This window comes from Acanthaster planci, linkage group LG07 (assembly GCF_054643075.1).
Source record: "Acanthaster planci isolate LZ-2023a linkage group LG07, COTS_SCS, whole genome shotgun sequence".
In the NCBI taxonomy this organism is placed as follows: Eukaryota; Metazoa; Echinodermata; class Asteroidea; order Valvatida; family Acanthasteridae; genus Acanthaster; species Acanthaster planci.
Genome location: NC_141783.1, coordinates 6,029,785 through 6,057,106, shown reverse-complemented (window position 1 = coordinate 6,057,106; position 27,322 = coordinate 6,029,785). Strand labels below are relative to the sequence as shown.

The window sequence follows — 27,322 nt, the reverse complement described above, 5'->3', positions numbered from 1 at the left end:
GGTAGATTCCCTCCTTCTTTACAAATCATCCAGTCCATGTGCCACAAAATGCTCTAACATTAACACAAAGATGGTGCTTTTTTAATTGAAACTATTCCATATTAGTTTTCAAATAAACTGTCAACTAACAAAATGACAAGTTTCTTTGAAAACAAGGTTTACTGATTATTAATTCTGCAGCCATGCATCCGCAATTATTTGGCAAAACACTGCCTTAAATTTCAATGCAGTAAATAAAGTAGCTCCATGAAATGGAACTGTGTTAGTGTAAAATACATTGGTGGCTCCAGGATCTCTTGAAAGAGCGCAAACTTCATTTGGATAAATAAAACTGTCTTCACAAGAAAGCGTTACACTTCAGCATAACTTAACATTACCTTAAAATGGCCAAATAAAATATTGTTAATTCAAACATGCACTGCATTTCCTTTTTGCAAGGTCAACAGGTTAGATAATGAAACCCAATGGTGGAATTCCTGCACAAACTAAGTTACCAGTGAATGATATGAAAATAAATAGGACATTCCTCACTGTTTGGCACGTACAAACTTTGATGCAAAAAGAGGACCATTAAACACAAATAAGCAAATTGCCATGCTCAAAACATGCACTACATTCTGAGCTTTCAGCAGGTTTGTATACAATATAACATGATTGTACTGGAGACAATACTCTGATGTTTTCTATTTCACACCCATTGCAGATCTTGAAAGTTGGGGGAGATAAAGGACACATGTTGTTAAATAAAGTCCAGGTTCTTGTATTTAAAACATCTGATCATTAACTTAGGATCCAAATCTGATTCCGAATTACAAACATTAACTGAGATATGTATAAAAGAGCTCCACTACAAATGTCAACTGCAAAATAACAAAATGCTGTAACAAATGAAAACTGGCAAATAATTGACATACATTTCTCAAATTAATAAATCTAAGTTTTTTAACTTCAACAAAGCTGCTGAAAAGTTTCATTTTGGAAGCTATAAAATAGGGTTTTTACAAGCACCTTGTAAAGAAGAAAAAAATCAGCATGCTTAGGCACAGCAATCACTGCTTGATAGATACAGTGCCTGTATCCACATCATTATGCAGAAAGAATTTGCATAGAACACAAATATTAACATACACAGTCATGAAAATCTATTCCACTTCCCTAGCTGTGCTTCCAACCCACACTAGTCACCAACAGCGAGAACACATCTGATAGAAGCACTGTGAAAAGTTCAGTGAAATAACAAGTTGACTGACAAGCCTTTGGAGCTGGTACACCCATCACAGTGGCTATGCATGACGCTGAGAACATGCTTCAACACACATACATGTACACCCAAGCAGGCACACCCAATCTGGCTTACACAGGAATAGAATCCCTAATGGTTAAGAACAGCCAGTGCATTAAATGCTCACTGAAAGGGCAGCATTGTCCAATATGCTAATTGCAAAGGGCGGGTTTTTAACTAATCCACACATTTCACTTTATAATTAACTCACTGATATAACACTTCTCCATTTAATGCACATCAAACATTTCAACAATTTTAAAGCCAAACAACATTTACATTGCACATAAATAGAATACAAAAAGTATGAAATATGTGTATTATTGCTTAATCAGAAATTTGCATAAAGTTGTCCACACTTAACTTACTTGATGTACATGTAACATACAATACAGGGTTGAAAGACATGAATTCAAACATGAGCTAGAAGGGTGAATCAAGAGATCAACAATAGGCGGGATACCTCCTTTTTTGCCAAACCATTTCTACGTTTAACTACCAACACTAGTCTAAGATTTTTATCAAGATTTGTCTCCAAACTTGAAACACTTATCAAAAGTGGTATAATGTAATATGTCAAGCCCTCACATGGACAGTTCCAAGGGAACAAGCCATTTCATCAGTAAACCAAATTGAGACAATCAAAGAGGTCAGTTTGCTATTTCCCATGTTAACTGGGCCAAAATTACTAACAAGAGTATGGCCTTAGGAGTGATTCTGTGGGTCCTCATTGATGAATATTTCCTGCTATATTCCTGACAAGAACACCATTTCCAACATGGTGTTTCAAAAATTCAAAACATCTTCCTCCGAAAAGCTTTTCCAGCAGAGTGTTTCTTTGGCATGGATGACTGCATGCCTTTAAGACTCTTCAACATCCATCAAGCAATGCTGGAAGATGTGCAGGATTCAAGAAGGTAGAGTCCAGCCACTAGGTCCACTAGGTTCATCTCTGGAGATACCTGACTCAAACTGATGTTTTATTTTTTGACGTCCACTGTCCTCCGGGAAACTTTCTTGGCTGGATTGGTGATGGGATACAGTGACCTCCGCACGCCTTTGGTCTTAACTGCGACCGGAGACCGTGTCTTCATCGCTCTCACACCCTGTATCACATTGCCTGTTGCCTTCTGGGCAGTGAACTTTGGCCTCCCGGGGTCATGGGTCAACTTCTTTATATCTTTGGATTTTTGCAGATCCTGACTGATGACTAGACCATAGCTGGACGGTCTGAGAAAGCAAAAGTACACCTTTTCACATTCATTCTATTTTAAGGAAGATTCAAATTTTTCCCATGAATGCGGCTAGATCATTGTGAAAGATCCTCCCACTTCCAGTGGTAAATCACAACCTGAAAAAATTTAACTTGATTTTTCCCTAAGAGAAAAAGTTCCTTCGAAGGTTTTCCTGTTTGAATCTAAGAGAATAACCTGTCTTTTCAAACACATCCCAGTTTCAACACTTTAAGACATACAACTGACTTAATCACTTCCCATTACAAATTATTGATAATACAGTACCATGTTTGGGTTTAAGTGGTAACCCCTCACCTGTATGTGTTTGTACTAGCTGGCCTAGCTGGGGACCGTTGACTAAGTAATGGCTTTAGGATTCTGTGGAAGTAAAGACAAAGGTGGATTTTACTTCTGCCTTGAAACACGCTTCTCACTATTTTTGTGTTAGTGCTTTTTGGTCAAGGTTCCCAGTAAAGTACGAAGGGAACAGCATTTATTCAAGGCAAATAAAATACAATTTCTTTCTGATAACATTTATTTGGTGCTCTTTCGTGTCACAGGCACCGTTATTCTCAGTTTCACTGACATTGTATGGGTGTTTCTAGACCTTTATTTTCAAATGCGCCTTCATGTTTATGATGAAGCAAAGCGTCTTTGTGCCTGGCAAAAGGGCATTCTGACATTTCAGTTGGCTTAACGACGTTTTTTGGCGGGCAGCAGTTGAAGTGATATGCAGCTGGTTGATATCAAAGCCTGCTATTTGTACATAAACCACATTTTTTTGTGACTACAGAAAATACCTCACCCACATATTTGTTTCACAAGGTAGCATCAAATCAACATCACAATCAGGCGTCAGAAAATATCAGGCATCATAATTAATGAAAAAGGTACACATTATAACACACTTCAACTATAAAAGTAAGCAGAGTTGAACAAAGTATGAGACCAGATAACCAAACGGACTCTTAAGCCCATCTTTGGTAATAACTATGTTTTAGTTTCCATCAGAAAGAGCAAACTGAGCTCTTTGTGTAATATAACACTCAGTTGGGATCCGGATGAAAATGGGCATTGCAGAGGTGAACATTTTGAGGGTTCCTACTGACACCAACTGGGCAAACAGAACTCAAAAAAAAGTTGGAGTGTAAAGTTTCTTTTTAAGCAGAACTGACACAGCAGTGATGGTGCTCTGATACTTACCTGCCCTCAGCAACACTGACAGGCCGGCTTCTGGAGGATGGAACTCCTGCCTTAGACACTGATTTCATGTCTCCAAATAGTCTGGCCTCAGCCTCCCTGGCCTTCTTCTTTCTCTCCAAGGCCTTGACTGTAGCTGATGAAAGTGGCTGGGATGGAACTTTTGTGTCTCCCTCGGGAGATACCTGCAGGTTACAGGTCATTCCATTCAAAGATTTACTGTTCACTTCTCCACAAATTTTAGCTTGCGAATTTCTGATAACCTGGCAAGCCAGTTATCAATAAAGCCCATGTAAAGCACTTTTGGGTATACACTTCGAACATAATTACGTTTATGCCTTCAGCTGTTGAAATGCACAACTTAATATGGTCAATTCACAACAGTGCGCCTCCAAGAGTTTGCAACACGTTGACCAATCACATTGTGCAATATCTGTCGATCCTTTCCAAACGCGCATTGGGTTGACAGATTTTACGCATTTTGATTGGTCAACGCGTTGAAAACTCTTGGAGGCTCACTATTGTGAATCGTTCGTATTGTAATTGAAGGCAAGAAATTTGAGCACAAGGCATGCTCACGCTCTGGTATATCTCTCTGATTTGTACATGAAAGACATCATGAGTTTCTGTGCATTTATTTACAAATTGTTATGCCCTCCACTTGATATGTCCTCTTTTGATTTTTTTCTTAGATAGGAAACAAGGTAGACTTCACTGGCTACACAAAGCACATTTGAAGCACACCCTATTTACAAAAGTTGCAGTGTGACAATTCATGACTCCTTTGCAACTTCAATTTGAACTCTGTCTTCACAGCCCTGACATACTACCACTATCCACCCTGAGTTTTAAGTGCACCCTCACTGGCGAAAGAAAGACAGACAGGTATGAAGCCTTGCAACTGGGTTCTTGCAAGCGTTCAGCGTACACATGATAAACCGTTGCGCATACTCCGCGTACCCCACACCAAACGCGAATGAACTTGTGCGACTTTGTGGTGAGTTCATACCTACAGCCTGTCAATTTCATTTCAAAACACACCCTCTTTGTTCCTCCTCTGAAAGGATACACTTCTTGTGATGAGCTACTTTCAAAGCTGTTACCTTTTTGGTCTGTCCTCCCTCTACGATCAATCTCTTGGACTTCTCAATTAGGCTCATTCTGTCAGCTATGGGTAGTGTGAAGAAAATGTCATAGAGGTCATACTGGGCAGCCCTGACCTGAGATAAAAGGCAAGAGAATTCAGTGACAAACGACACCTGACATGGCATGAGCTGGAAGAAATCAAACCTGTGACATCTGGAATATTGTACTGCTGTTCCACCAACTAAACAATCTGGCTTTATATTACGCCACACCCATATCTGTGACTAGATCACACGAAATGCATCCAAACCTCTTTTTTTTTCTTGTAAGTTAGTTTCACTTTCAAGTATTAGATGAAGAAAACAGGGCTTTTCATTTCCACACATCATCAAGCTTGGCACCCTGATTAACCCCCTTCCTGCCGAGTGACCCATTTTCAAGTACATAGGCTTTATATGCAGAGCCAAGGAGCCCGGAACTGGGACAAAAGAGTTGGGCCGTATAATAAAAGACCGTGCTCAGCACAAAAGACTGAGCTGCTGGGCATTACCGACATTTTTTTGCTCTAGATAGTGGAGAAAATCCAGCCTTGTTTTGAAACAGTATACCACGCTTTGAGGCATTTAGAGTGAGCGGATTACCACTGGGACAAAAGCGCTCCACCACTGCAGCGATGAGCCACACAGCACCGCTGCACGCTAATCTGGCCCGTATTGAAAAGAGGTCAGCAGTGCACTGTGCCGGTTTCAGGAACAAAAGAATATTACGTAACACCGCACAATCTGGGCTCTTTTTCCAAGGCTGCAGTCCTGGCTGAAATATTCAGGAGTCAATGAATTTTACCTCTCAGCTTTAGAATAGTGCCCAAAGAGTCCTTCATTTTGGTATAAACAGCCATTAAATGAAATGATGAATTTTTAAAGAATTTTGAAAACGGAAAAAATCCTGTAAACGAGCCAGCATCTTGTCTTGCTCTAGAAAGATCCATCCGGCAGCAAGTGGTTAAGACTTACATTACCAGAGACAAAAAAGGTTGACAGTTACTATTAATTTACACTCTGCAAGATATTTGTAAAGGCCTTTTACTCCAGAGGCTGAGGCAACTAGTGACTCATATGTTAGGTTGGGTCACATCCATCAATGATTGTTATTGTAGTCAATAGCCACAAAATTCACAAATAAAGAGCTGTATATACCTTCTTTGCATGATCCCTGATAGCTTTTTCATTGGTTTGAAGTATTTCTGTTGTTGCCAGCACTGTGTCTACAGGCTTTATCGTTGTTGGAATTTCAGGCTAATCATTGGTGAAAGACTGAGCATGCAGTCCGAAATGTTGAGCATACTCTCGGTTCTTTTCAGAACCACACATACTCATAAGAGATATATTCCTTCGCATGGTACTACAATAAGCCTTTCTACTTAAGGCTTTATCCTTGGCCACTTGGCATGCATGAGTTTCATGACTTTTGACAAGTACTCTAAAATCGTAAGTGTCAGACTAGGAGACTGCTAATGGAACACTGCAATCCCAATTATTAGAACTCTTATGATAATTCCACTTGTTACAGTTTTCACTCCAATTGCAGTAAATCCCCCCTCCCAAAAATGCCCAACTGAATTCTGAAAGGAGCTTGTTGGTTATCTTAACCCTTCGTAAGTTGACTTTTACAACAAGCATTATGTAAGCCTTGAGAAGTTTTAATTGAAAACTAACTCTCACCTGAGCAAGGACACGCTCCGCTAATGCCATGTCCTGCATGGACATGCCACCTTTTTTGATGGGCGTCTCTGAGATAAACTTGTCAGCAAAAGCTACCGAGTCCTGTTCAATGGTTAGGGGAAAATACAAAACTCAGCAGGGGTTAATACAATTTTGAGAAACGGTTATATGCTAAATTTGATGAGTAGATTCCAACTCTGATTGAAGGATGAATGAATAACAGTAATAACAAACACCATTTCAAAATGGCCTTAAATTGTTTTTAGGAAAAATGAGTATGTTTCTGAAACAATGCGGCACGGATTAGGCAGCACTCTGTACTCTGTACATGTATGATGTCAGACTAAGAACCAGCGCTCCGCATCAATAAATTAGAATGAACAAGCATTTCTCAGTTTTACCTTGATAGTCTTAATGATTGACTGCACTTGTTGAGTCTTGAACACTCTTCTTGTCAGGTACCCTTTGGCTGCAGCCGAGATCTTATCAAGTTTCTTGCACATTGTAGGTGAATTAATCTGCTGTTGAAAAAAATGGTACATGTACATCCTTTCACAAACAGATCAGTTTTAATAGAAGCGTACATACAAGGAAAGGGTGACAGGATAGGAAGTGGAGGGGCTATGGTCATGCTGATTTTGCAACATTTTGGAGGTTTCAACAAAAATGGTGTGTGTTGCCATAGAAACAAGTATTCTAAGTTTTGGAAAGCACTGTCAACCAATTCTGTGGCTGGAATTCATAATTGTTTGTCTGTAAAACTTTTAGTCAGGATATGTGCTTCCTTTGGTGCAAAGAGGCTTGTCATTTTTCTGGACAGCATCGGTAGCAGCATCCTGCAACAGTCTGAATCCACCAAGATGGCTACAACAAGAGTCATCATAGCATTTGCAAACTATCAATTCAAAATACATGTATGTTTTATGGAGGTTTAACAAATGTCTACCTTGAGAAGACTGATTTGTTCCTGGGTACTAATGTTCTCTCCCACACCAGGTGATCTTGCCGTCACTGGACCAACAGATGCCCCTCCATCAAACCTGCTGGGATCCCCTCCCAAGTAGAATGGCTCAGCCCGCACACCACTTCCTACAGTGCTCGCAGGCTTGACTGCGGGAGAGACCACTTTATTCAGAGAGGAGGGACTGGTTTGTTTTGAGGCGATAACTGGTGATGGTGTCTTCTGAGAGGACTTGGGTGTTGACTTGTTTGAACTGACACTTGCTGGTGAAACTGATGTTGCGAAAACTGTTGAAAGACAAGAAGTGTTGAAATACAAATCTGCAGGTTCTTTCACCTACTTGATAAAGCAGCTCAAATCAAAAACATAGCCACATGTATACTTTCAGTACAATAAGGACATTCCAAAAACCCACATCAGTTCAAAATCTACAAGCTACAGTACAGAATTTTAGCCGACATGCTAACACTATCAGTGAACCTGCCACGCTGTTCAATGCACACTTTGAGGTTTTACTGTGCGTTGCTGGTCCGGTGCACGATAGTCCCGACCCCGGACCTCATTTTCTCGACAGGGCTTGTGCTCGGTGTTCTCTGTTATGCAGGGGTCAGCGTGTTTCATGTTTGCAGTGAACTCCTTTCGTGTCTGTTAGACTCGATATACACTGACACGCTAAGCGTGTTTGCGTGTCGGATAAAATTCCGACTTATACCGTTGTGTGGTGGTTTTCCTAGGGACAGGATCAAAAATACAGAGACCGTTCGCACGCGTTCCCTTCCATTCTGCACGCCCTCCTGTTCATCCCGTTCCAAAGAGCATCTCGGAACGCATTCCTGCCTGTTTGCTTGCATGATTCAGAGAGTATTGTTATGTTAATTGGCCGTTCCTGCGCTTGCGAGAACGGCAGGGTCACAACAAAGATACAAAAACATGCATACAAGCTGTTCTTGAGCCTTGGCTCAATAAGTGTCAACAGTGTTTGGTCAGATAAGATGTTTTTTCTTCCCTGTTATAAACTCTCATTCTGTCCCTTTGATATACCGACTTCCCACATTTTATACATTCTTAATAAAAACCCTTGTAGTCAAGGTTTGGATAAAAAAAATGTTGAGGAGGAAAGAAGGAATATATTTGATGGTTTGGAATGGATGCTCCGAAAAAAATGCAGCGGTGCCAGGGAAAAAAAAAAAAAGTGGTCAAGCTGTGGATAGAAAATGCTGAGGATAGGAAGGAAGAATTGATATTGGCGGGTTGGGTGCTCCGAATAAAACAATGCAGAGGTGCTGGGAAAATTTTAAAACCACACATGGTCTAGCTTTGGATAGAAAAGAAATGCCGAGGAGGGAAGAATTAATATTATTGGCGGGTTGGCTGCTCCAAATAAAAAAAGAGACATGGTGCAGAAAGAAATTAAAACCTTAAAGAAATGCCGAGGGGGGAAAGAATTTATATTTTTGGCGGGTGGGGTGCTCTGAATAAAGTAATTGGGCGGTTGTAATAGTGAAAAATAATAAAAACCACATGTGATCTAGGTTAGGATAGAAAATGCCAAGGAGGGAAATATTAATATATTTGGCAGGTTGGGTGTTAGGAAAAGAAATGCCAAGGCGGGCTGTCAATCAGAAGATGCAACCAAGTCTACTGGACTAATTTGTATACATGACGGTCAGTCAGCTGTCAATCTTTGGTTGGATGAAAGCTCCTCAAAGACTTCATTTGGAATACTCTCCTGATTTTATTCCCTTGCTACTTTTATTTTTCTCTTGGTCTGAACATTAATGAAAGGCCAGTGAATTCATCCCATAAAAACGGGTCTTCAATAAATACTTTTTTAAAATTTCCTTTTTTCCTCAAAGCAATTGACCATTGTATGGTATCTAAAATACCATTACCGACCATTCCATGATTTCCCCCATCTATACGAGGTGCACAGCTGCATTTTCGGGTAAAAAAGGAAATGACATTAGGCGGACAACAGACCGCTTGCATTCGTCATCCACGTTATTGCCTCCGACTGCGAGCTGTTTTGGATATGTCTGGATGAAAACTTTTCCATGACAGTAAGGGTCGGAAGTTTAAATATTTAACCGATTCAACGAAACAAATTAAATCCGTTAGAGAGATTTTCCAAGACATTTAAACGGAACTACCTGTTGAAGGTTTCACAAAGCTCAATTGACGCAATCTGGGTTAATTTTTATTTTCAAAAGATGCTGTGAAAGTCGACACGTCAGGAACTCTCGATAACTCAGGCTCAGAGCTGGTCAGTCTTGTCAAACCCTTAAGCACCATTCTAAACATTGAACAAAAATATTTGGCTGTTTTAATACTTAATGTTATGATTTTTAATTAACTTAGACGCCAATACCCCAAGAAATACCTTGGGGCTAACTGATTATTTGAAAGTGGCTCGGCAAATCCGGAAGATAAAACTTCTAGAATAAATCAAAGCTCTGCAGGAAAATAAATCTTCTGAGAAGTGATTGGCAGCTCTATCGTTCCATTACACACAATGTATCTTTTAAGTATTTGGGGCTGTCTTTGAAGATGCCCGCTCTTTGTAGGAAGACTTGGGGGCAGATACATTGAAGGTAAATCCTCAACCAATTACTAAGTTGATTCTTAGCAAGTAAAGCAGCCATTGGTAGGATACGCTTGTGCAGTCCCAGAGTTATGCCACTGTTGCCAAGAAAGAGTATCACCATGGGAAATCTTGGGTCCCTTCAAGCCCTTGCTAGCCAGACTTTGTTGTACAGCCTTGGATAAATTAAATAACGTTCCTTCACCTCCTTCTCTTGACATTAAATTATGAAAAATTGCATTTTCCAGGCCTTAAAATTTATAAACAACTTCTTCCACAAAAACGTATTCACCTTTTTGGAAGGAAAAATATTCTGCTGAACAGCCCAAATGAATATATTTCTTATAATGACACAGTGATAAATTACAACAACTTCCCCTTCGTTCTCTCTGTTTTCTTGGAAAATCGTATGTCGTTAATAACAGCACACCGGCATACACTCAGACAACCACAAATGCATTCTTGTTGAGCTACATACTGTACATGCATTAAAAACGCAATTGTTGGGCGGAAACAGAGCTGACATGCGGCGGCTTTATTTATGTATTTATTTTTTTTTTTGAGTGTTGGCCAAATGGTTCAATGGCAAATTGAAAAGTTGCCAAACGTTTATCAAATTAAACATTAATTCCGATTCTTCAAACCTGTGAAGCACAAATATGGTTGGATTGTTTTTTTAAATGTGCAAAGGTAGGAGTATTCTCTTTGCTGGAGGTGCTTAAAATTAAAGATTAAAAATCTTTAAAAAGAGCAGCCAACTGGGGGCTGAAATGTTTTTGCCTAGATCTCAGTGACAAAACTCTGAAATGGTAGAATAGATTTGTGAAGACGATAATGCTCTGTGATAGAGAGGGATACAACCTTGTATGAAAATAATGTGATTGGTAGGGCTCAAAATCCTTCCCCTAATTCTAGTACTAAGAGTGCTGACATCGTAAGCACTAATGTTTCTTCTTCAAGTTCAGTATTGGCAGGCTCCACAATACAGAAAGAAATTAATGGCGCGATCCGCAAACCTCAGAGGCTGGAAAGATGTTTCTACACAATAACAAACACCTCCTCTCAAAACTTTTTACAATGTATATCTTTAGTTGATAAGAAGCAAAGTATTACTTTGTGGAATGCAGTGCTGAAGTGCTCTAATTCAGAGAATTAAAAAGAAATGTCTTTAGCAGAAGAGTGGCCCAACATTTAATTTTCCCCGCCGTTTGCTGTTCACCGAGAATTTTATTTCCTACCCATGGACGGTTGTTATAACACCATTCTTGTTTTGGGGACTTCACATTTTCTTCGCATAGGTTTTGTGCCACCATGGGGGCCACAACATCTTGCTATGTGCACAGACCATGACAGGTCTTTTGCTGTAGAGGAACACGAGGGAACGGAACGGCCGTTCTCACGCGTGCAAAGCGGAGGTAGCTTGAACAAAAGAATGCGTTCCTGGCATTTGCATGCGTGCGAATGGTCTCTGTATTTTTGATCCCGTCCCTAACCAACGGTTTTAGTTTTGACTACTTACCCTTTCCCTTAGTCTCGGCCCCTTCTCTGGATCTCCCAGCCCTATCCTCCCTACTCCCTGCCCTCCTGTCCTCCTTGCCCTCCGCTGTATCCTGCTGGTGTTGCTGCTGTTGCTGCTGTTGCAAGCGTCTCTCAAGCTGGACCATCTCCTGCTGCAGTGCCATCTGTGCCTGCTGCTGCTCCATTAGAAGTTGCTGCAGCTGCTGTCTCTGCTGCTGCTCCAGGTGAAGCCGCATCTCCTCAAAGTACTGCAGCTGCTGGTGTAGGACCTTTTCCTCTACAAATTCTAAATTTAATACCCATAAATCTAACACTAACTCAATAGTACACTGACATCATTTTGAGCTTAAAAGTCAGATTCTTGGTTTAAAAAATTATGAAACTTACCAATCACTTAAAATTCAAACAGACTATAACACTGTTATTTTAATCCTTCCACAATGCTTTGAAAATTGCAGTTTTGATTGCTACACCTGCTACATTATGAGCCAAAATAAACATTTCAAAGGCCATTTTAATCAATTTTGGTCTATTCGAAAAACACGGTAAAGAACTTCATGCGTTGAAAGTGATGGATTTATTGCTAAATTTGTACCTTCAGTTGGACGAGTCTTTTGAACTCCAGGTTTAACAGTGTCAATCCCAGCTTCATGAGAATTTCCGTTGATATTTATTTGGGTGTCCTTGTTTAGTTCGAGACTTCTCCTTGCTGATGATCCAGCATTTTTCTTTTCCACACTGGCATGTGGTGCTTCATTCCTCGCCTGTGCACTCAGCAAGGCTGGTGAGGGGTGGTCTAGGGTGTACGAGTTCCTTCGGACCCGTTTCTCAGGTGAAAAAAATCCAGTCTCATTACCTGTGCTGTCCACAGAAGCCTTGGCACTTTTGGTGACAGAAACAGGATTACTTCCACCGTCTTCCTGACCCACTGGAGTCCCTCTGGGTGCACTGATATCTGGGTTAAGGTGAAAGTCTTCACAAGTAGGTACAGGGGTCTCGGTCAGTGTATTCCAGGGATCATCAACATCTTGAAGGGTGGATGCTGCACTAATTGTCCTAAGATTCGAAGGCAAAGTGCATGAAAGACCTGCACTGTTTGTCTGCAAAGTTGAGCTTATGGACAGGAACACTGATGACTCTTCTTCATTTGGAAAAGCAACATCACCAGAGTTTTCCTTTGAGAGATTCTGCCAACAATCTTCTGATAGTTTTTCAATCATGATGGGGCTGGGGTTTTCCAGTGGAGTAGAGGACGGGACTACAGAGACATCAGAGAAGAAATGAGAGGATCCTCCGGGCATTGGCAAGGAGGAATATTCCCCAAGGAGACTGAGGTAAGTCTCTCTTTCTCCAAAAGGTTCCAAGTCATCTTCATCATCTTGATGAAGTCTCATCAGACTTGGCATCAGCTGGAACCGTGGAACAGCTGGAATTTCATCTTGGCATAGTTCTGGCTCCAGCATTTGCTGCTTGTCTTGGTTCCATGAACAGGCTAATTTTACACTTGCTGTTGACCCAATTGCTTTAGAAATTCCAACTGGCACATTGTTGGGCAGTTGAAAATTGGCTTCATCTTTGTCAGTTTTGGGCGGACTTGTTTCTGGAGATTTGCCCAGAGGGATTTGAAAACTGGAGTCTGATTTCGAAATGTTACTTCCTGGCAGAGGCAGACTAATACAAGGAACCAATGAGTCTTCCAGAATCAAATGATTAGGCAGTGTGTCTTCTAAAGTGTGACTCTTGTCTTGTGTTGAATCAATTGGTGTACCGCCGGAACCTTCTTGATCTTTGGGACTAAAGTCTGAAGCTGCAACAACTGTCTGATTGAGCAGACTTACATCACTGCTGCTACTAGTGGATCCTTGTGCACTGGATATACCAGCAGCAAGGCTCGTGACTAGGTGAGGTATTCTTGGGTCAAGAGTCGTCCAGGATGAGTTTTGATTTGGGTGTCCAATAGAGCTGGTATGATTTACTGTCTCAGAATTTGTATCTGTTGGATTGTCAAGAGCTTGCAAGAGATTAGCTGGATTGGGTGAGCGACTGTCTTCCGGCTCCACTGAGATAGGGTTAACATCCACTTGGCTGGCTTGACTCGTAGATCTCCTCTCCTACAAAAATGCCACAAACAGACAACTCCTGTGCTATAGTTATGGCGCCTTTCAGTAATCACGTTAGGAAAACAGGGTCAAGAAACAAAATGAGCAAGTCTATTGATTACTACCTTAAAAATTAGGGTTTATGGAAAAAATATAGCATGTCTCCTCTCTTCTCAAATTCTTGGGGGTGCAAAGCTACAAATGATTTTCACTTTTAGAATGAACAAAACAGCAAAACCAACCACCTATTGCTGGAACAGCCTCAAGGATACAAAGGCGATGTTTCAGACAAATGGTGCACATGTAAATTCCACAGAAAGCAATAATTTCTACAAAATAGTTGAAGCCAAATGACTGAGTACACTCTCCAAGTCTCACCTCTATTCTGCTAACAATAGTCTGCACCTTCTCTAATAACTTTAGCCGTCTCTGATTGGCAAGTTCCTGTTCTATCTCGACGGCTTTGCCCCGCAGTGCTCTCATTTCTAGCCGCTTCTGTTTTGTCATCTGAGAAAAAAGAAAAACACAGACACCAGATCTGAGACAAGTCAGTGTAAGATTCCCCCCCCCCTCCTTTTGCACCGGGCCATTCTATAAATTTAGGATCAATTTTTAGCTGGTTCGGCAGTTCAGCCGAACCAGGTATTGAAATCGTTCTGTTTTTTTTTTTCTTTCCTTTTTTTTTTTTTTTTTTCTTCTTCTTCAGCCAAGTTTTTCTACCCCTACACTTTGGCACCTAGGAAAATCAGAAGAATTTCAAACTTGGAGGATAGTTGTGTGATCATCCAAGGACGGTCCTAGAAGAAATTCACAGTGATAACTTAAGTAGTTTATTTATTATTGATTTTTGAAGAATTAATTTTCCCCCATAGACTTTGTACACAGATTGCACACAGTTTTCGGACTGTCGTATATCAGGCTATGAGGGCGCTATTGCAGAATTACGGTCACACCTGCATGGGCTTTCAATTTTCAAGAAACTGTCCCATATTGAACCATGTATGGCGCTGTTGCACAACATAGGGTTTGTACACACATTGTCCCGCATAATGCGTGAGCAGTCCTCAACTTCGACCCAGAATTACTACCAGAACGAAGAAGAAATCAGACTAAATTTTCCCTTCCGTTCGATCGCAAATATACCCAAGTGTCCAAATATTAAATAATATTTCATAAGTTTTTCCCAGTTTAGACAAAAATCACGTGACATGAAATTAAAGGAGCAGTTTTCCTACACACGTGTTTCTAGCCCATTGACTTTGTACACGTTTTTGAGCGACAATTTTGGTAACTTTGCAGTCTTTCATCGTTCCCAAAGTGATAGCCAACGAAGACCCCGATGCAAGATTTATTGCAAAGGGATGACGTCATGATGACATCATCACCTTATTTTATATTTATTTTTGAATATTTCATTTTTCCCCATAGGTTTTGTACACGTTTTTCGACTTGACACAAGTGAACAAGTAGTCTTTAACTTCGGCGCAAGATTACTATAAGAACAAAGGCAAAATCGGGTACTTTACGCTCTGTTATTTTATTTGAAATATGCCTAAGAGTCCGAATATGAAGTAATATTTCATAAAAATTGTCCAGTTTAAGCGGAAATCACGTGACACGAACTTAAAGAAGCAGTGTTTCTGCAAACAAGTTTATAGCCCATTGACTTTGTACACGTTTTTGAGCGACAATTTTGGTAACTTTGCAGTCTTTGATCGTTCCCAAAGTGATAGCCAACGAAGATGCCGATGCAAGATTTATTTCAAAGGGATGACGTCATGATGACATCATCCCCTTATTTTATATTCATTTTTGAATATTTAATTTTTCCCCATAGGTTTTGTACACGTTTTTCTACTTAACACAAGTGAACAAGTAGTCTTTAACTTCGGCGCAAGATTACTATCAGAACAAAGGAGAAATCGGGTACTTTACGCTCTGTTATTTTATTTGAAATATGCCTGAGAGTCCGAATATGAAGTAATATTTCATAAAAACTGTTCAGTTTAGGCGCAAATCACGTGACACGAACTTAAAGAAGCAGTGTTTCTGCAAACAAGTTTATAGCCCATTGACTTTGTACACGCTTTTGAGCGACAATTTCGGTAACTTTGCAGTCTTTGATCGTTCCCAAAGTGATAGCCAACGAAGACCCTGATGCAAGATTTATTGCAAAGGGATGACGTCATGATGACATCATCCCCTTATTTTATATTCATTTTTGAATATTTCATTTTTCCCCATAGGTTTTGTACACGTTTTTCTACTTAACACAAGTGAACAAGTAGTCTTTAACTTCGGCGCAAGATTACTATCAGAACAAAGGAGAAATCGGGTACTTTACGCTCTGTTATTTTATTTGAAATATGCCTAAGAGTCCGAATATGAAGTAATATTTCATAAAAATTGTTCAGGTTAAGCGCAAATCACGTGACACGAACTTAAAGGAGCAGTGTTTCTGCAAACAAGTTTATAGCCCATTGACTTTGTACACGTTTTTCAGCGACAATTTCGGTAACTTTGCAGTCTCTGATCGTTCCCAAAGTAATAGCCAACAAAGACCCTGATGCACGACTTATTTCAAAGGGATGACGTCACGATGACCTGAATATTTGCTCATACGTTTTGTACACGTTTTTCTACTTAATAAAAGTGAACAAGTAGTCTTTAACTTTGGCGCAAGATTACTATAAGAACAAAGGAGAAATCGGGTACTTTACGCTGTGTTGTTTTATTTGTAATATGCCTAAGGGTCCGAATATGAAGTAATATTTCATAAAATTGTTCAGTTTAAGCGCAAATCACGTGACACGAACTTAAAAGAGCAGTGTTTCTCCAAATGGGGTTTTTTGCCCGTTAACTTTGTACACCTTTCCAAGGCACAATTTTGAACCCTTTCGAATGTTTGCTCGTTTTCAAAGTGACAGCCAACAAAAATCTTGATACAGAAATTATTGTATATAAATGACGTCATGATGACGTCGTCATGTGATTTACTCTTGTTTTTTCAATATTTATTTCAGCCCCTTGACTTTGTACACGTTTTCAACCCAGCATTTGGGTTAGTTTGAGAGCTTTGATCAACAATACTTATCTTGTTGGTAAAACAGTCCCGAACCAGCTCTGTGTTTGTTTACAAACACGTTTCTCTAGTTTTCTCCCTGTTCTTGTTGACCAGTTACAGCCACCATGTCTTTAGTATGGTGGTGAATATTGGACCTTGAACCGGACCTGATACGCTTTGCTTTCACACACACATGGTACTGACTATGTGAAAGATCGGTCACTTTTTATGATATTAGTTCTATTTAAAACAATCTACTGGTATCATGTAAAAAAATAAATAAAAATTGCTACTGACGTCGAAAGCATGAGTTGAAGTTCTCCTTCATATCAGGCAAAATGAAAACAAAAGTAGACAGGAGCATCAAATAGAAGCCTGTTTTGATGATGTCACACCATGGCTCTGCAATTTTACAGCTGTGGAATCATTTTGGGGGCAAATGCCTGTGTGATGATTTTTATAAATGCGAAGAGAAGCTGTCACATTAGTCATTAAATGGGTAATAATGACCAGTTCCTTGTTAAATAACATGTTGACATAAAAGCAATGCGACTGAGCTTGAAGTGTTTCTTAGGATGTAACAAGTGTTACTCATATCAGGCAAAATGAAAACAAAAGTCGACAGGAGCATCAAATAGAAGCCTGTTTTGATGATGTCACACCATGGCTCTGCAATTACACGACTGTTGCATTATTTTGGGGAGAATGTGCCTGTGTGGGTGTGCATTGTGCTTGCTTGAACTTAACTGTGATTTAAAAGAGGTCGGGCAATGAGAGTGACTTGGAATTGCTTTTACATCAATAATGTTGATCAGACAAGCCAAGGTGATGTCAACACTGGATCGTATGATAAAGTTAAACTGTCCCAATTTGAACTGGAGTGAGGTCAAGATGACTTTCAGGCAGATGGCCGAGTCATTTGCTGAGAATGACAACTACAAGTAACTTACTTTACCTCTCTTCTCTTTGTTCGTGTGCCATAAAGCCCCCTATTATGGCTGCAAGGTCAAGAAAATCTGGGGGAACAAGAGCCTTATTATGATGTCATCAAATCGCTAGATTTGCTTGCCGCCCTCATTGACACATTTTTTTTACTCTGAGCATTCTCCCAGTGGAACTGAACCCCCCTCCCAAATGATGAGTTCTTATAAATGCAAAGAGAAGTTGCCACATTAGACATTATATGGGTTATTATGACCAATTCCCTGTTAAATAACATTCTGGCATAAAAGCAAGGTGACTGAGCTTGAAGTGTTTCTTGGGATGTGAAAACTTTTACTGTCACAACTCTTTGCCTGGTTCCATGCTTACATCGTTGATGTAACCTCATATTCAGGAGATTGATATTCAGGCCAAGTGCAATTTTGGACTTTTAAACATGTACTTCACTTAAAAATTCCACAAAGCCATGAATTAAAAAATGCAAAATCCTGCAAATGCAGAAATGTCCATGTGCATGTCCAATGGGCATGTGTGTATCACTCTGGAAAATTGTTGGTTCCATGAAAATGTTATCAAACGCTGGACCACGAATGTAAGGTCAGGGAACCATTATAATGATTTCATATTGCTACACGTATTGTCCACTAAACCAAGGTCTGTTTAAATGTTTGGCGTTCAGGTTTTTGGAACTCTCATGAGCCGTAATTCAACACTAAGTTTTGGGACCTTTAAGTTAACTTGATGAATTTTTGTAAGGCACTAGTTTCTACAGCTTTATACTTTTCTTTAATGTATGACATAATTTGGCATCCTTATTAGGTTAAATGCATTGAAAAACTCACTTTTGTACACATTTCAACTTTGTCATGCCTTCCCGGATTAACTGAGGATACTGTTACTGTAATGTCATTCAAGGAGGACAGTGTGTAAGTTTTTCTGCTCAAATTGTAAACCCTAAATTTACTCTCTGAAACATTTCTTATTGTTTATTGCTTACATATGCTTAATCTACAAGGAACATACATACATACAACAGTGGTAACTGTTCGTCGGTGATTTACAAAGAAATTTTCCAATTCTCTTACTGCAATGTTTCTTAAACTTAAATACTGGTAACTTTTCCTATGGGGGATTGAAAGTATGTCAGAGTTTTTGCCCAAGAACTGACCAACTAGAAACTTGAAATGAACGTTGCGCCCTTACATTCAAAATCTAACAGTCTTCACAAAATTGACATCCCAAAATGATATTACACCCAACCCAGGAAATTATGGAAGATTTCTTTAGAAACTGTTACAAACACACCCAATAGGACTTCCTTTATTGTACTGCAAAACTTTCCAGCCCTCACAGTCTGCCCATATATGGGGTGGTGGCATTTCTATCCGTTCATCTGATCTTCAAAGCAGATAAGATAAAAGCTGATGGGGGAGATTCATAGAAATGGAATCCAAATTTCTGCAGGCAGAAAATTAAGTTTTTGAAAACGGACGTCCCAACTTCAAAAACATAAACATTTACCAGTAGAAAATGAGAAAACTGAGCATCACATCACTTTTGGCTAATAGGAATTGGAAGTTTTCACTTGTCCCCTTTTGGGATGCCGTGAGATTCGTCAAAGTAAAATGTAAATTTATGACTGCAGAAAATGGAGTTTTAACACTCGGAACGCAAATTCTAAAAACCTGAAAATCTACTAGCAAAAAATGAGAAATGTGGTTGGTCCTCCTTACAACTCAACCATACTTTTCTCCAGCAAAGAAAAAAATGCTTTTGACAGATATAAAGGCTAACAGACAGAAAAACTCAGATATATGTAGCACTCAAATAAGTTAAACAAGTTTAGACTTTCTTAAACTGCTGTAACAGGAATCTACTGTAACTGCCATAAACAGAATAAACTGATGCTGTGGGTGTCTTACCACAGGAGGTGGGATGGGCTTCCCATTCATTTTGATCAAGGACTCAAACGCTTGGCCAGCATGGAAGGAGCTGTCATCGTTGTCATCTGATTGGCTGCGCTCACCATCAACTCCAACATTTTCATCGAGGATATGAAAGGAGCACAGCTGCTGCTCAATGCTCGCAAGTATCTCCTCCATCATGAATTATTCAACACCTGAGAATGCAACATAATTCCGTTTCATTTGTGCTACATGTACATGGTTTGGCAACACTTCCTGAACAGGATAAGCAAAGAATCACTTCAGAAAGGGGTTTCATCACATGATTTTCTCTGGGAACAAAAACTAATAGGGACTACACACAACACACAAATGCAAGGTTTGAAATAACCTGGCACCTGTGTCCAGATGAAATGCCCATGGACCGTCTGTTTTGAATATGTACATGTACATTGTACCTGTAGTAAAATAACCCTTGGGCCCTTTGAAACCCTTTGAGATACATGTAATTAAATTGGCAATTAAAATGAAAACTTCCCCCACACTGAAACCTTAGGCAATCACATTTCTTTGTTTCTATTTTTTATGGAACACTGGTGCTTGCCGCTGAAAATTTACTTGTGCGAATAACACTGCAAGAAGTGGGAACCAGTCAATAGCAAAGCACGGATGAAAACTACAGCACAGTGGGTCACTGTAATGACAACGCACATGTTCGGGAGTAAAGCCGTCATGCAAGTCTTATTGGAAGTGATCCTAAATATCAAACTCTTGAACAACTTTTTCTGCGAGTTCATGCAGGAAACTTGATGTTCCCCTTTCTGTATGTGGCTAATATATACCCTGATTGCTTTGAAGCTCATCAAAATTAAACAAAAGGGCTTTGTCTGTGTACACACCAACATTTATAAAAGGGGATATGGAGAATGAAAGTTGAAACACAAATGGCATGAATGGAGGATTTTCATTCAGTAAGGGAATAAATATATGTATGTACTTGGCCTCTATTAAACATGGGTTTAAGACCAGTTCAGGAGAATGGATTCAACTAATGCCTGAACCATGGGCATGGGCATTATCGGTGTTCATTCTCCTAAGCTGGTCTTAAATGTCAGTTTAAGACCGACTAAACACATTTTGTTTTCCCCCAGACACAAACTATACCATTTTAGTCAGAGAGTCAAAGGAAATCAATGTACAATGAATTTCCAAAGATTCTGTTCAGGAATTTCATTCCCATTTCCCTAAACACCCCCCATCCATTTGATGGTATATTCCTTGTGCAAGGAGTACAAAAGAATCTCCGTATACATAAGGACTTGACACACGCTTGGCAAGTTCCGCTTGGTGCATGCACACAGACTCTTGACCAATCAGAGTTAAGGCTGATTCAAATTGAATAATTCATTATTTGAATACTCAACTTTCAATTTTATCAAATATTCGGTCATACGGACCAGCAGATTGTTGATGAATAAACCATATACAAATCAGTTGCAATAATGCACATAATTGTACATTATTATCACTTTAATAGCTTCTCACATCTAGGAGTATCTCCCACCACAAATTAGCAAGATTTAAGAGACAATCCTCTTGTCCTGTTGAAAATTTCTATTCTTTTAATTTTTTAATGAATAATTTCCTTTTTGAATGGTTGTAAGATTTCTGCTGCTCAAGTGAGCAGTCAAGTCACGTCAAGTGAAAGTCAAGATGCGCCATATTAGGGGACTCTACTACAGGATGTCGAATAACTCAACCATTTGCCAAATTGACCTCGCACAACTTAACCGTTGAGACAATGCGACCGCTTGGGACAACTCAACCATTTGCTGAGTCATCCATTAAGACAACTTCAGCACAGGACCAGGACCATGTTAGATAATACAAATACTGTACATGTATATGGCCAGGTCAGCGTGGGTGCAAGTATTTTAACTATACTATGTGTTTGGCATTGCGTGACGCTGCAACTCTTCACTGACATACATGTAGTATGGAGGAAGGCACGCTGGGTGCCATAGCTTTCACAGGGAGGGACGGTGCGACAGTATGGCATCCTCCCTTCTCAGGCAATGCTTTGGCCAAACACCTGCCCAATTACCAGATGCCAGATTGGTTTTCATCTTGGACTATTGACATTACATTGAACAAAGTTTCAAAAGCGTGAAAGGCCTAGTGTGAAGTCAGTACTAAACAATTTGAATTTATCGTATTTCACACATCTTAACAGATGACTTGGCTGAGTAGACAACTTGTCTCAATGGACAACTTTACTTGTTATCCTTGGCAAGGACCACAAGTCTGGATATAATACTGATCTTTGTTCGCATCCACGTGTGGCCTCAACAGAAAAGTGTTCACAGTGCGACAGCGCGCTTACGTGCATAAATAATGAGGAGCCCTGTGATTGGTCAGTGTGACCCCCAGAGCGCCGCAGCCAACTGCCATTTCAACCATTCACTCCAGCTGTGGCTAAGAATTACATACACACGTACGGAAAGCGGCCGCAGCCAATTGCCATATCTTGTATATTGATCGCAGCCGTAGTAAACCATTTGGTCACGGCTCATTTTTGCAAGTGCACATGTGAACTGCGTGACTCTCGGACAGTGATTGGGAAATATTTGCACCTTTTTGGAAAACGGCATAGTTTTGGCCCATTTTTTCTTGGTACTCAGAACAAAGGGATGTAAGCTACCATACAGAGAAATCTTGGGGGAAATGGATCAGTATTTCTATGGGTACACAACTAAAATAGAATCCCTTTTCGTGCCATGTTAAACGTCATGTAGAGCCTATGGCGAAAAAGGCTCATTTTATGTGGGGTTCGTGGGAGCTGAGCGGACGCTCGACCCCACTGTTCTGGGGTAGCTAACCCCCATAAAATTGAAATGAAAAGTGATCTGCTGGCCATTATCTTGAATTTCAAGAGAAAAAACGGAGGCCAACCTCTTCATGAGAGTCAACAGGTGGCACTATTTCGGTCCAATTTTGCACTGTTTTCTTTGGCGCGTGTTTGGTGTTGTGCAACCGTAAGAAAATGCAGATGTGTACGGATCGTCGAGAGATGAGACTGAGAGGTGAGGATGGTAGATAGTCGGCAAAGCATCCAGGGGACACATCACAACAACTGTATTAGATTTACGCCTCGTGTGGGGAGATTGACGCCAAATTAAAACAGCCCTTCAATGAAAATATCACCTGATTGCCTCCTTGAATGCTGACCACAGATCGTGGCATGTTATTCCAATCCCTAGCTGTTCAGGGAAAGAAGGTATTGTTAAAAAACCTTGGTATGAGAACGGATTTGCAATTGTTTTTTTGTATGACCCCTGGAGATTCTAACATTTGGAGTGAGGATACCATCAGACTGAACATCGACCCACCTATTGATTATCTTGAACATCATGGATAACCTGTTGGCTTCCCGTCTTATCTCAAGGGATGACCAGCCAATTCCTTGAGTATGTTTGTCACAGAGCCAGGTGCTCTACTATAGTTGTTGGAAATGAATCTAGCAGCTTGTCTTTGAATCTGTTCAAGACACTGAATGTCAGACACCAAGTGGGGATCCCTGGCAGATGACGAATATTCCACCAATGGTCGAACCAGTGTGAAGTGCGCTGTTTCTTTGACTTTTAGGGTGCAGCTCCAAAGGTTCCTCCTCAGGATATTTCATACTCTCTGAGATTTCTTGCAGGTTTCAGACATGTGTTTCCTCCATGACATATTATTAGTAATGTGAATCCCAAGATATTTTAGACTGTTCACACAGCTTAAAATTTCACCGCAAAAATTATAGATGGTTTTGATCGGTACCCTGATGCCTACGGTGTAACATTTGGATGGATTGAATTTCATTCGCCAGTTTGATTGCCATTTTTCTAGTTGGTGAAGGTCTTGTTGTAACTGGACCTTATCCATACTATACAAAAGACAGTCGTCAGCTAAGAGACAAACGGCTGAAGTAAGGTTATCTGGAAGATCGTTTATATACAGCAAGAATAACAACAGGTCAATCGCTGATCCTTGGGGGACTCCAGATGTTACTGGTACAAAATCTGAAGCCTGACAACTACCCTTTGTGTTCGTCCGGACAGGAAACCACTGATGCAACAGTCCTACAATGCCCTAGTGTCTTAATTTATTTAGCAGACGATTATATGGGACTTTATCGAAAGCCTTCATAAAGTCAAGTACTGCTACATCAACTGTTTGCTTGTTGTCAATTAATCTGCCTATGTCATGCAAGGTTGTAATAAGTTGAGTTTCTGTTAATCTTCTGGACCGGAAACCATGTTGGCAGCCCGTGAGAATGTTATATCTGTCAAGATGCTTCATTATTAAAGACTATATGTTCGAGAACTTTACAGGGGACGGTAATTTGCAGGATCTGAACGTGCCCCTTTCTTGAAGACTGCAGTAACATTTGCTGTCTTCCATGCTGATGGTACTATCTCAGTATTCACTGAATTTTGAAACAGGTCTTGGAGAACAGGTGCTAGTGGTTCTGCAATAAGTTTTAACAACGATGGTGGAATATTATCTGGCCCCGGTGCTTTACATGGAATAAGTTCCTTAAGTTGTTTTTCGACACCCTTAACAGAAACGTGCAACAGGGAGATTCCAGGACATACATCTCCATGAACCATGACATCTGTTGTTGCTTGAACTTTGTTTATAAAGACACTCTGAAATTGCTGATTTAATAAGTTGGCTTTTGCTTTGCTGTCGCTTGTTTTCATCATCTTCCAGATCAGAATCTTCTTTATGAAGGACCAGAACGTTTTGGGATTTGCCTTAAAATTTTCTCAGAGGTACAATGTATGAATTTATATACTGAGTTCTTGCCCTGTGGAGTTGAAATTTCGTAGCCTTGCGAGATTGTTTGAAGGTTTGGCAATCTTCTTCCTTACTTCCCTTGTTTGCTTTCCTGTAGAGACATCTTTTTCTTCTGTATTCTCTTTAAAGATCATTACTGAACCATGGTAGATTATATCTATTTGATGTAAACTTGTGGGGTTCATGCTTTTCCAAAAGATCAAGCAATACCTGTTAGATGTGCTTCCATTGAAAATCTGGTAATTTACCTTCTGTTGCAGCATTGTAGAATGACTGACAGGCCTTAATGTCATTTACTAACCCTTCTGTGTTTGCTTTTTGCCTCAAACAAACTTTCCTCCTGAGTTGCTTCTTCCTCTTTAGAGCTATATCGAAGTCAACTAAAATCATGTCAGAAATTCCTTCCACAATCTCAATGTTCTTAATTACAGCCTGGTTATTCACAAGAAGAACAAGGATGTTACGTGCATCTCCCTGTGACAGAGTCGGCTCTTTAACACATTGCTTGAAGACATATTCAGTACCCATCTTAATAAGCTTATCTCCAGCCATCTTGCTGTAGCCTTGTGATCCTATGAGCTTATCTCCAGCCATCTTGCTATATGTATAGCCTTGTGATCCTGTAACAGTGTAATTATTCCAGTCTATGTTTGGCAGGTTAAAATCTCCCAAAATAACAACATTAGAGTTTATTTTCTCTTTAAGTAAAGCCACAGATTTTGTCAGCTCATCAATTTCTTGACCAAGTTTGTCAACTGGCAGTCGATAATATGTTCCAATCACAACTGCTAAAGTTTGGATTTGCAATTGTTGGTTTCTCTCCATATAACATCACAGTTACTATCCATGTTGGAACATACATTTGACACCAACTCGGTTGAAATTGCCTGAAACATCCCTCCCCTCCCCTCCTGTGGTGTAGACTCTATCCTTCCTAAAGACTTTGTAGTTAAATAGGAACATTTCACTGCTCTCAATAGTTGAATTAAGTCATGACTCTGTACCACAAATAATATCAGGTTGATGCACCTTTATGAGGACTTGTAGATCAGCAACTTTTCCTCTAATACAGTTGATCAATAGGCAATGTAAATTTCCCTTCATAGAATGCTGATGGTTCCCCTCTAACATGTCCAATGGTGCAGATCCTTCAAACTGCCAGGAGTCAGCCCCAACCAAGTCTCCACTAACATCTACTCGGTTCTCAACGAACGCGTCAGAAAATGTTGAAAGTTCACAACTCACGCAGTTCCACATATCCTCCGAGGTCTGTACTAAGCCGATAAGCAGACTCTGAGACACCTACACATGCTTTTTGAAACCACCATTCACATGCATCACATATGTGAATGGACAATAGACTAATAGGCCTATTGGTTAAATTCTACAAAATACATCATGCGAACCCGGATGTTCGATATACAGGTAGAACTAGGTTTTCTCGGGTAGGCCTACAACTACCTGACTACCTGAACCTGGCAGAGCCTTTTTCAAAACCCCATCATGCATGTCATGCCCATAGGCCATGTCTAATGATACTACGACCAGCGTTAAGACACCATGTAAACCGTGTTGGCTCAAAGTCACATGGAGTAGTGGCCAGGTGACTTTGTCTTTGAGTTCTCGAAGCCTTGGCCTAGGTAGCCTGCACGATTTACATAGGGCCTGGGCCTACATAATTTTTAACGACTTGCATTACTTACCCTTCTTCGTGAAGATGATTCACGTAGACATAGTACATCACTACATGTACAAGTACATGAATGAGCAGAACTATTCAAGTAATACTAGGCAGTAATAGAATTGGGGCCAAGGCTAAAGCATACACTACGTCTGCGCATGGAGGTTTTATTCCTCCATGTTCTGCGGCAAACTAGTTTGTCGCCCGCGCTGTTTTGGAATTTGACAATAACGCGGTTCGTCTTAAGCTCTGTGATTGGAGCAAACCATGAGATTTTGCCTTTGGTGATATCCAGTGGCCAATGAAATTTTGTGTTATAAAAGCGCGTAGAACGGACAGACGTCTATGCCAGGCGCAAAATGGCAAAATGCAGTTCCTCGCACCACTTTGGTACGGAGGCGTATTTAGGACGTGACTGAAAAAAACCCTGTTTGACCGACTCTTTTGCCTGGGCGTCTAAGGGCCAGAGCGGAAAAGGCTAAAATGTTTTCGTCATGGTCTTAATACGCTTGTGTATTTTGCACATAATGCTACGTTTGTTTGTTTAATCTTCTATGTATCGTGTTTGGATTGAACAAATGGCATATGAATGGGGCTGCACGGAGAGGGAGGTCTATTCACAGAGGGATCATGCCGTGGATGTCGCAGACTTTTATGGGCGGACAAAAGGGTCAAAATTAGAAAACTTTTTTTCATACGTTTCTTGATGTTTAATATTAATTTCTGTGAACTATGTTTTCTTATCGGCTCCAGTGTTAATTTTACATTTGGATTAATTTTGACTCTTTTGACCGCCCATAGACTTTCTCTGTGGAACAAAAAAGTAAGGACAGGGGTAAAAGCATGGAGCCATATTGTTTTTGTATATAGCTCCAGGGTGAAAATCACTGACGTCCATGAAATAACCTTGGGTTTAGTTTCCAGGCTGCTGGAAGTTTTTCAAGTGACGTAAGATGAACGGGCAATGTCATTTCAGGAAGCGTACCATGTTCGTGGATGCACGTGCATTTTCAAATCTGAGTATTTCTATGGTGTAATTCTACAACCAGAATTAGAAATCATTACTGCAGTGGCGCAACGCTCGTGGACGGTGGTACGGGCGCGTTACATGCCTCTTCCGCCAATAGGGTATCGTAATTTGCAAAATGCACGCGTGCATCAAGCCGAAGAATGAGGGTGTGGGTGCGGTACCACCCACTAATC

At 40.2% G+C, this 27,322-nt stretch overlaps 1 protein-coding gene across 2 annotated transcripts; it reads right to left on the bottom strand.

Annotated features, from left to right (window-relative positions):
* Positions 1–54: 54 nt before the first annotated feature.
* LOC110978599 (uncharacterized) lies at positions 55–26,344 on the bottom strand. Of its 2 annotated transcripts, none has more exons than XM_022233717.2 (12): positions 26,142–26,344; positions 19,612–19,808; positions 14,062–14,190; positions 12,180–13,695; positions 11,586–11,870; positions 7,471–7,772; positions 6,926–7,045; positions 6,525–6,626; positions 4,821–4,937; positions 3,721–3,902; positions 2,833–2,895; positions 55–2,512 (listed from the first exon to the last, which is right to left on the bottom strand). In XM_022233717.2, exons 2-12 carry the CDS (start codon positions 19,792–19,794, stop codon positions 2,263–2,265), a joined length of 3,249 nt encoding a protein of 1,082 aa, XP_022089409.2. In that variant the 5' UTR covers positions 19,795–19,808; positions 26,142–26,344; the 3' UTR covers positions 55–2,262. The 2 variants fall into 2 exon arrangements, with proteins under 2 accessions (XP_022089409.2, XP_022089411.2); XM_022233719.2 differs by having other exon boundaries at positions 6,926–7,042.
* Positions 26,345–27,322: the final 978 nt, after the last annotated feature.